This window comes from Schistosoma haematobium, chromosome 3 (genome assembly GCF_000699445.3).
Source record: "Schistosoma haematobium chromosome 3, whole genome shotgun sequence".
Taxonomy (NCBI): Eukaryota; Metazoa; Platyhelminthes; class Trematoda; order Strigeidida; family Schistosomatidae; genus Schistosoma; species Schistosoma haematobium.
Window position 1 is genome coordinate 7,014,187 of NC_067198.1, and position 11,180 is coordinate 7,025,366.

The window sequence follows — 11,180 nt, forward strand, 5'->3', positions numbered from 1 at the left end:
GTCAAAGTGAATGGATACATGAATAAATTCATTTGTACATTCTAGAATGAGAGTGAAATAGAGCACACAAAACCATTTTTGCGAAACAAGGTGTTTTATGATTGCTATTTGTGTTTATATTAGATAGATTAGCATGATCCGTTGAGATAAGTGAAAATCTATTTTTGGTAGTCCAGCTAATTAAAATAAATGTTACGGTGAGGCCAAAATTTATATTACTATGAAAACAAGCTATTAATAATAATAGTAATTGTACGCCTTTCCTAACTAGATTCTCTCTGAAACACAACCGGTTAATTTCCTAACTTTAATTGTTAATTATATTGATTTGTTGCATTTACATATACAAGATTCTCTATGCATCATTTCTACCAAGTTGCAATATAGTGAAACCTGTTTGTGGCTGATAATTAACATGAAAAGTTTTTTCAAATATCATTATATGTGCTTCGCTCAACCCTTGATGTTTTACAGCATAATTTCTTAGGTTTATTGAGTAATTTATCTAGCAAAATGGACTGGAGAATATAACGATGATTAATGTTCATATTGCCTAGTGATGAGTTTTTTGACCGCATCACTGTTTCATAAAGGTTTGGATTCAAAGGGAAATACCAAAACCTTTAAAACTTCTCATTTATTTGTTAACCAACGTGAATAATAGGTCCAGAGCTCAGTTACTATTGGTGGATATCAAATCAAGCAGCTTTTTGTCATATTTTGAACATCCATTTAATTAGCACACTAAGGAAAGTATTCAGACAACCATAACCACTGTAAAATCATATACATCAGAGTCGGGTCTATCAAAGCGATTTATCCAGAATGGAATTATTTAGAACTACTCCATACTGTCTAAAAATTAAAACACCACTGATTAACCTATTATCATATAATAGGCAGTCAAAGTGCGATGATTTATGAAACTGTTGTGGATGCGGAGGAATAGACCAATAATTATGATGTTAAGTCCAATGGTGACCTTGGATTTTAAATGCACATTTCCTATTGGTCGATATCTGTTCACTTGTTGAATATTGTACAAAATGTTGTTTTCTATTTTTATGTCACGATGTGGTATGCTTGATTGGTATATAAACAAAGTATGTTTGAAATATAATGATTCACAACTCAGAGGCTGTGAATTGTGTTCGTGACTCAACTGGTTGGGCTAGACAGCGAAGCAGGGCCGATCAGGGTACTAGGTCGTCCACTTACGTGTTCTGCGTGTCTACTGTAATCGATCGATAAATAACGCTGCTTATCAAAACCTGCAGTCCCACCCGTTACAACACGTGATACAGGTAAGACAATTAGACAAGGAATTTTGTCACCATTCAATCCCCAGAATAACAAAGGTAATTTTCTTCAGTAGTTCATATAAATCAAATCTCCCACAACATGTGCATACTAAAGGTGGTTTATTTGGTTTAAGTAGCAATAATGACATACCGAGCTCTATCTAAAGTTCTTGTTGTGTACCATATGTTTGCCACGGTGGAGGATAATATGGAGATTTATGTACAATTTCTAAGTGCTTTACGTCAAGTTACCATTAACAAAACTTTGAAACTAGCGGATGACGGATGGATACATTATTATAATCTGTGAATGTTACTCAATGTATACACTCACAACATTTACAAGAGATTGTACGTAAGACTTAACGCACCTTATAGATTCTTTGATTAACAAGCTGATACTTTAATTAAAATCGCCAGACTGTTTACATAAATGTAATAAAATTAAAGATAAATTTAAAAATAGTTTGATTGAACTCACTCTCATCGCTATAATTAATTTGAGCATATATATAATTAAATGTACAAATTAGAAGTAATTTACACAGCATTTATTATCCCATATAATAGTTGACCATAAATAACCATGATAAGTTATTGTATATATATATATATATATCAGTAACGATTATTATTCTTAATATCAACGATGCAATGTAAAATGAATGCAACTCCGTGATTGGATTTTATTTCAACCAACCGATTCATATTGAACAAATATTATACACAGACATGTAGGTCATTCTTATGATTATCGTTATAATAAGCGATATATTGCATATATCCTAACTAGAACAGAACACTTTCGTCCCACAATATATGTGTATGTAATTATATACATGATCAATTCATTGGTGTATTTATCTCGGTAAATTTTTTAAACACTTCATGAAGTTTATCCAGAACTCGATACTTATGACATGGTCAACCTCTACCGCAACTAATGTAAAATATCCTACGAGTCCAGCCACTTAGCTGAAGGGTGTGGGTTCTATCATTGGGAATGAAGTGATCCAGTGGCTGCGTTACACTAGGCAAATTAGTTTACAGACACTCGAATATCAGCAGTGTGAACAATTGATTATGTACATTATGTAGCGGTACATAAATCGCCAAAATAAATAGTTCTGTAAGTCTTCGACATTTGTTGCTGACTACATTAGTTGTACTCGACTCACCTAGCTGAAGGCGCTCGGTCATGCATCCGCACCAGATCACTAGTGGGTACGCCGTTAGCCAGTTTTGATCAAACGGTTCTCAAGATATCGACGGCCTTTCAAATATGACTTCGAACCTCTTCACTTACGACTTCTGATTTGACTGGGTTGGCATACTTAGATTATATAGGTGTCATTAGTAAAGGCGTTGTCAAACTCCGAATACTTGTGACATCTTTAGTGGTGAGGCTGACGTGATCTGGTACACCAATTCGTAAGCTGTGAGTCTGTCCATTGTTGGAACATTATATATCATTTTTTAATTTTCTTTTTTACGTATTGTTAAATTGTTTTCATATTCTTGGTTATTTTTTTCTCTTGCCCATTGGTATTTTATATCTTGATCATAATAGGACAGACACCTAAGTTACCTAAGGTCAAACCTCTTTCGCTTCCCGCTCTTCAACTCATGCCATTCCGGCCCGACAATATAGAAACATGTTACCGCTACGCAGCAGCTGACATCCACGAGCACGGCGTGATAGACGCACATGCACAATTCCTCGCTATAGTGAAAACATTACCGCGCCGATGTTAACGTTCTTCCTGTAAATACTAACGACCGACTGCACAAACCAGTTTTCGACTTAAGGCGGCAAATGGGAAACCAATTGCACTTACGGTGAGCGATATGTGTATGTTAACGTGGATTTCTGTTGTTGCACATATTTTTGCGACAATCATTGGAATAGACCTTCTTGTTATGACCTTGTGATGTCTGACTTTTCTATCACACGATTTATCTACCAATCCGGATACGACTTATACGAATCTTCACACTAGGCCAACCAATGACGTTCAACCGGTGTGGGCAGTTTAGCGTCTTTATTGGTCCTATGTCCTACGAGCCCTTCCACTTGAGTCCAGAACAAGATACCAGCTTCCGAATCAGAGCAGATCGTTTATTTCAGGCATACTTGGTTTATATATCAATCACACAGACCGCAACGTACCATAAAATAGGAAATAATATTTGTACACAAATAAGCCCAAAAAGTGGCTGTGAATGAGGGAGGCAGTAGTTAATAAACTGAACATAACTTAAGAACCGTAAATCGTACAATAATAAATTATAGGTCAAAACAAAGCTTATCATAAAAGGAATATAAATATCCATAGTGTTGTAGCGTGGCGTCGAGTTGAGATTAACTATGAACACCGCTACCAAGAAACACGTGCCAAATAGATCAGAAGGCGTAAGAAGCTCGTTCCAAATGACTCCATAAAATACCCGAGAAGCCAAATACCAGAAGGCAATTAATGGACCAAGTCGAGGTTTATTAGCTGGCGATCTCGTGGCATCGAAAGGATACCGAGATCGTGCCAGGATACAACCTTGGTTACAGAAGATAACCGAATTCGCGCGAAGTTACAATCAAAGTGTAAGTACAAGAATGGAAGCACAAAATAGCTGTCATTAGCACAGTCAAACAAAAGCACATTAAAACAAACACTGGTACAGTTGGTTATAATAATAATTGTTTTTATTAAACCAGTCGTGTTCTCGTGATAAACGTGAGTCACTACAGGAGCCCCCCGCTAGAAAGGGCTTACACTTTCGATAAATAGCGGTTTGAATCGTGGGACTGATCGGCTGACGAGCGATTGTAGGACGGAAGAATTGGCGAACAGGAAAGCGATCGTTGATCGTCGAGTTGCCAACGAAGGTCGTTTTCGGAGAACAGTACCAGGAGCGATGTGTTGTATTTATTGCTCGAGTTGGCATGCTACACCAGAATGGTTTGTATCCAGAATCTGAAGATTGTGTTCGTAGGGAATGCGGACCAGAAACGCTGCAGACGAAGGACGAAACCACGCTGAGCCAAAAGACCAGAAGCGACCGTAACGACCAAGTTCGAGACCAAGCGTATGCCGAGCATTCAAAACCAATATATCGACTGAGTACGTTGACAAGAGCGTGGGTGATCAGGCCAGCTTTCGCCAAAGTTGACTGAAGTCGACGGAACCAAACGGAGATGGTCGAAGGCGTGGGCTCAGGAAACAAAAAGATAATCAAAAAAGAGAAGAGTGTAGCATACGTGTAGTATAGGAATAATCCTACACCGTATCGGTTGTTGACTGTGCGACTATTCGCGGAAGCGTACGGGTAACCGTACTCGGCGACCGGAACGTGAGACGGCAGTCTCGTTCGCGTCGCGTGAGCCTGCAATCTCATCCGAAGTCAGAGGCGGCGTGGTCTGCTGATCTGGACGTGAGACTGTCGTCTCGTCCGTAGACGGTGCAGATGACGCGTGCTGTTGACCGGGACGTGAGAATGAGGTCTCACATGCATCTAGCGTGGGACCTGAAGAAGATTTAAGGATCCCGCTAGGTTTGATAGGTCTAGCATTGAATCTCAGAGTGTCAGATAGGGCACTGTCATCGACGTGTGCTGGTTTGAGACGATCAACGCTGACGATCTCGACGCGTCCATATCGATCAACCTTGAAGGTCTTTTCGTGACGAGCGATCACGTGAAAAGGGCCTTCGTAAGGTTGTTGCCAAGGTTTGCGTACCGAATCTACTCGTACAAAAACATGTGAACAGGTAGATAACTCTCGATGGAGAGCGACCTGTCGATGTTGTATTCGAGTTGACACCGGAGACAGCGTTCGCATAAATGTAGACAGTCGATGGACGTAGTCTGATTTACCGAAATTAGGTCTGCTCCGTGGTGTGAAGAATTCTCCGGGCAGACGCAATGTCGTGCCGTATACAAGTTTCGTGGCGGAACATTGGATATCTGCCTTTAAACTCGTTCTCACCCCTAAAAGAACGAGCGGTAAGGTTTCGTGCCAGTTGCCGTTTTCGTGTGCTCGTAGAACACTTTTAAGTTGGCAGTGAAACCGTTCAACTTAACCATTTGGTGCTGGGTGGTAGACGGATATGCTTATGCGTATGCATTCCGTACCAAGCAGCCGGGTCAGCGAGGAGAATCGTTAATAGGGTAACATTTCTCGAATAAAGCGTGGAATTCATCATCACGCGAATAAAAAGTGACAAGGATTCGGTGCACATACGTGTGAGTCTATTATATTAATACTATTCTTATCGTTATCCGTCATGTCGCTTATATTATATATTAAAGATATGAAAATATACGACAGACGTGGATAGATAAATCATAGACTCACCGAATTGTCTTCTTTGGAAGATTTGATCAGAAGTTGAGGCGTGTTCCAAAATACGGGTCACCAATTGTAGTCTGATTGGGATTACCAATTGTAGCGTGGCGTCGAGTTGAGATTAACTATGAACACCGCTACCAAGAAACACGTGCCAAATAGATCAGAAGGCGTAAGAAGCTCGTTCCAAATGACTCCATAAAATACCCGAGAAGCCAAATACCAGAAGGCAATTAATGGACCAAGTCGAGGTTTATTAGCTGGCGATCTCGTGGCATCGAAAGGATACCGAGATCGTGCCAGGATACAACCTTGGTTACAGAAGATAACCGAATTCGCGCGAAGTTACAATCAAAGTGTAAGTACAAGAATGGAAGCACAAAATAGCTGTCATTAGCACAGTCAAACAAAAGCACATTAAAACAAACACTGGTACAGTTGGTTATAATAATAATTGTTTTTATTAAACCAGTCGTGTTCTCGTGATAAACGTGAGTCACTACAGTGTAATTGTTGAGTAGTTATACAATAAGAATATTTATAGAATATTAGTCCATGAATAGTCCTCAGACGTTACCTGTAATTTAATCTTCACCGGATATAACACTTCTACAACATCATAATCTACTCATAGATACGTGCAAACGGATGTTAGTCGGTCGGAATAATAAATTATCTGTTTGTGTAACTTTCTTTTCTGGCTCTAGGCTATTCTCCGTCGCTGTTAAACACGTAGTCGATCCATACTATCAACAAATACTCGACAAGCACCCCGAACAATATCAAACGCTACCAAAACTACCGTGTGTAACCAGCAGTGTTACACATCACATCACGACGACAAGATCACCTGTATTCTCGAAAACATGTCGTTTTGCTCTCAAAAAGCTGAGGTTGGCTAGAAACGAATTCGACCACATTGTAGACTTAGTAATCATTCGGCCATCAAACAACGAATGGGCATCGCCCTTGCACATGGTCCTTAAAAAGAACAGCAGTGATTGGCGTCCAACCGGTGACTATCGACAACTTAATGCACAAACCATTCCTGATCATTACTCGTTGCCTCACATTCACGATTTTTAGCTACCTCGAAAGGTACAACTTTTTTCGAAAATCGAGTTGGTTAAAGCATAAAACCGAATTCCCATGGCTGATGACGACATTTCTAGAACCGTTATTATTACTCCACCAATTTTTGCACATGCCTTACGACTTTAAAATCCTGCACAAACTTTCCAGATATTCATTGACGATGTTTTTCGAGGTCTCAACTTCATACACCCATATGTAGATGACTGCTTGATCGCAAGCTCTAACAAAGAATCTCATCTCCAGCATGTGATCCTTGTTTTTGAACGACTTCAAAAGCACGGCATTACTGTAAACATTCAAAAATGTCGAATCTGAACCGACTGCCTAGGTTTTATCGAACACACTATTGATGCAAAGTGGCGGTGATTCTGGATTACCCAGAACCGACTCCAGACAAGTACTCCCCCGAGAGTCTCGACAACATACAATACATTTCTGGGGCAAGCAACGCAGTGACAGACTCCTTGTCTCGTATAACCTCCTTGAACAAGTAGCAAGGAATCGGCCGAGACACCACCTTGAGCCGGTGTTACCTGACATCCAGCATAAAACAAAGTTCTAGAAGAAAGGTAAAGCTCCCGAAACACATGAACGACTACTTCACGTAAGCCACAACATAACCTTTCGTTCCATCCCTTTATTTTTTTAGTACCATCGTGTCAAAAAAGCAAACCAAAAATAAACTTTTTCTGATATACTCACTTCATATATGTTTATGAATTTTTTTTAAAAAGATTCATTGCGCGAAAATTGTTTACACGCTATTGCATATTTACAAAACGCATGTATACTATTTTTCCTCATTTTTTTCGCCCGTTCTAGGAACGCACGCACGAGTGTAATTTTCTTTCCAGCACTGTGGGAAAAGATGAAAAATCTACTGAGGACATATTGGATAAAACATTTTCTGGAGTTTCTGGAGCTCTAGACACTGACGAAAGATATCATGTATATGGAATAAGGATAAATGGAATTCATTGGACTCTAGCTTGACAAAGAATATTAGCATCGTGAGAGGTACTGTTGTACTCTGATCGTGGAGAACAAGCTGCACATACACAAGGAGATACATTAATGCTGTTCAAAGAAGCACGACGAGCACTTACAGGATGGGAATCTCATGGGTCCAGAGTCATCAAAGCGTCCTTCAAAACAAAGAAGGAGGGGATCACAACCAATTTTATCCAGTGCTATGCACCCGCAAAGAAGATGATAAAGCTTAATTTTACGAGAGGCTGCAATCGATTGTTAAGAAGTGCCATATTGAGTCGAAACAGCCGTTAGTTACTTTCTGATTTTTTGTAGTATTTTAACTACAATCATCAGTGAGAGATGGAAGTTACAATGAACATATTGAGTGGTTAGTCAAATACGAAAGATTGGTTCACCAAAGAGTTCTCTTTATGGAGATGTAGTGACCTACGTTTACCAAGAGAACGCAATTGATTTAATGGAAACAATCATTATTATAACCAATTGTACCAGTGATTGTTTTACTGTGCTCGTTTGTTTAACTGTGCCAAAGACAGCCATGTTACTGCTCTATTACCTTTCGATTATGACCTTGCACGGGTTCGGTTACGCTCGGTAACCACGCTTGTACCCCTTTGGCACGATCTCGGTTTCCTGTCGATACCACGAGATGGCCAACAAATACATCTAGGCCACAGCCATCAACTGTCTTCTGATATTTGACTTACGAGGGATTTTATCGGCTAACTGTCACGTAGTCTTATAGTGGTTTTCATAGTCAAACGAGACTCGACACCACGCTAAAGAGAATTCATTTCTAAAGCTGTACAATCGCAAATATACATACTTATTTTTTCAGAATGCTTATAATTATAGTATTAATGATAATAAACTTCCGTTAGACATGGTGACAGTGAGGTAGAATAAACAACGGCATTACAAAAATTTTCAAACATCTTTTCGAGACAAAATTCTGTGACATAAATGAAAAAATCCAAAATCAAATCAACAAACGGTCTTAGTCCAGTCTCTGATTAAAAATTCCAATGGACAAACATGAAGAAAAAAAACGACAAACATAAAGGTTATAATAATAAAAACTGAATAATAATCAAGAAAACTTGTTTAAAGTAATAATAATAACTGGTTATTAAAGAGGAAGAATGTATTTGTAAAACCTCAGCGAAAGAATTTGAAGTAAACCCAACGTTTCGCCTGGCAATCTGGTCCAAGCTTTTTCAAGGAAAATATATATCAATAACTGGTTAGTTTAAAATTACATAACATTAATCTTAAGAAACCAATAATAATGAAACTAAAATGAAAAATCCAAAACATACTACTAAAGGGAATTAGGGCCAAGGAAGGATAAGAGGTTGGACGAATCGTTTTGTACGTAAAGTTCGGGCTTGAGTTAATGGATTGCCAATGCCTCAACAATGCATGAGATATTTATTCGACTTCCCTTCGATCCAATTCCTTTGACTGTGTAGATTACTTTAACAGAAGACTCCTTTGGAGTGATGTGTTCACAGTTGATTAAATGCCTCTGTATTGAACTAGTTACTGTTTTGCATTCTACTTTAAAAAGCCATGCCGGGTTTATGTACTAAGATGCTTTTGGAAAGTGATCGCTTCGTGCGGCTAATGTAACCTACTCCACATGAACAAGTAGATTTATAGATGCACATTGATGTGACCCAAAGAGGAAGTTTATCCTTAACACATATGTGAATGGCAGGCCGGCTTGGGAAAACAATTCGGAGCTTAGCTGAGTAGAACATTTTATTCTACGATTTTGAGATCCGATTATTCAAGATTTCAGCAGCCATATCTCCTTTAAATTTCATATTCATAAAAAGAGTTCTCCTTTGCATTGTCGGTGCATTTTCCGGACGATGTTTAGGTGCTAAGTTACTATCGACGAATCTAGGTGGATAACCATTCTTAATGAGAGTCTGTCGAAGTTGAAATAGTTCCTCATCTATTGTGTCAGTAGAACATATTCGACTGATCCTTTAAGATAAAGAGCGAATTAATTACCTCTTTCTACTCATTGGATCCCAACTATGGAAATTCGTGTACTGCTCATTCTATGTTAGTTTTCTATATATAGATCTCTGTAAAAAAAAAACAATCCGGCATTCTTTTCAATCGGACATCAAGAAAATGAAATTCATTGTTTGCCCCTGCTTCCAAAGTAAATTCAATTGAAGGGTGACAATTATTGGAACTATTCAAAATTTCATTGACGTTCATATCTTCTCCACAGTTCCGCCGTCATTGTATTTAACGTTAATTATCCGTGGATTATCTTATTAATAGTGTCATCTGATGCGTTTCGTAATATTTCGGTAAGAAATTCACTAGACTGTGTTCACGCATAATTGCATTAGAAAACGTTCAGCATTTCAATTACCAAATCGTCATTAAGGCTAATTTGTATTTTTATTCATCGATAAGCAATATCTATTATTTTAGTATATGCCATTGTGTTAAATGTGAATTAAATGAAATAATGATTATACTCTTTATCAGTGCCTGTGAACTACTTTCCTACGTAAGATAATTCAGTCAATACTGATATAAAAGTTTTTTCACCTTAAAGCATTTACTGAATACGTCTAAGTTATCATAAACGTTGAATTACTGTACTATAATTGGGAAATTATGTACTAGGATCAGTTCATTGGTACAATAACACTACTTCTATGAAGAGTGTCAACTGCACTAACCACGACGTCTTATAATCAAGCCCTACTGAACAAACTACATAGTCGATTGAGAATAATCAAAATAATAATAATAATAATAATAATAATAATAATAACAATATACGTATCATTACCAAGGTTTGATTTGATAATTTCGAATAGATTGAGCATTGGGTTACTTACTTATTTACTTACTTATTTACTTACTTACTTAATTATTTACGCCTGTTACTCCCAATGGAGCATAGGCCACCGACCAGCGTTCTACAACCCACTCTATCCTCGGCCTTCTTTTCTAATTCCATCCAATTCTTGTTCATTTTTCTCATGTTTATTTCCGTTTCCCGGCGTAATCTGTAGTAGCTGCTTCTTTTTGCCTTCTGATTTCAAACATCGTTGAAGATTATACGATAACGGTTGGAGGGTGATTAGTTATCGAAGCACAGCCACTACAGTTTTTCTCATGTCTATTTCCATTTCTCGGCGTAATGTGTTCTTTGGTCTTCCTCTTTTCCTTTGACCTTCAGGATTCCATGTGAGGGCTTGTCTTGTGACGCAGTTCGGTGCCTTCCTCAATGTGCGTCCTATCCACTTCCAGCGCTTCTTCCTGATTTCTTCCTCCGCTGGGATCTGGTTTGTTCTCTCCCACAGTACGTTGTTGCTAATAGTGTCCGGCCAACGGATATGATGTATTTTAAGTAGACAACTGTTAATAAACACCTGTATTTTCTGGATGATGGCTTTCGTAGTTCTCCA

General features: G+C 38.4%; 3 protein-coding genes across 3 annotated transcripts in view; 1 reads left to right on the plus strand and 2 right to left on the minus strand.

Annotated features, from left to right (window-relative positions):
- MS3_00004905 (uncharacterized protein) overlaps positions 1–1,950 on the minus strand; it is a 27,511-nt gene extending 25,561 nt beyond the window's left edge. Inside the window, exon 1 of the mRNA XM_051212881.1 lies at positions 1,783–1,950. Coding sequence (XP_051068806.1) covers positions 1,783–1,852 — 70 coding nt within the window. The 5' untranslated portion in view covers positions 1,853–1,950. The remainder of the gene's footprint in view (positions 1–1,782) is intronic.
- Positions 1,126–8,576, plus strand: MS3_00004906 (uncharacterized protein). Its single transcript, XM_051212882.1, has 3 exons — positions 1,126–1,304; positions 2,872–7,342; positions 7,561–8,576. Exon 2 carries the CDS (start codon positions 6,292–6,294, stop codon positions 6,727–6,729), a length of 438 nt encoding a protein of 145 aa, XP_051068807.1. The 5' UTR covers positions 1,126–1,304; positions 2,872–6,291; the 3' UTR covers positions 6,730–7,342; positions 7,561–8,576.
- Positions 3,400–6,001, minus strand: MS3_00004907 (uncharacterized protein). Its single transcript, XM_051212883.1, has one exon. The coding sequence runs from the start codon at positions 4,692–4,694 to the stop codon at positions 3,960–3,962; it is 735 nt and encodes a 244-aa protein (XP_051068808.1). The 5' UTR covers positions 4,695–6,001; the 3' UTR covers positions 3,400–3,959.
- Positions 8,577–11,180: the final 2,604 nt, after the last annotated feature.

What these genes read in the sequence shown, in the direction of transcription:
- MS3_00004907 (XM_051212883.1), bottom strand. Translation starts at nt 4,694, where the DNA reads ATGAGATTGCAGGCTCACGCGACGCGAACGAGACTGCCGTCTCACGTT.
- MS3_00004906 (XM_051212882.1), top strand. Translation starts at nt 6,292, where the DNA reads ATGTTAGTCGGTCGGAATAATAAATTATCTGTTTGTGTAACTTTCTTT.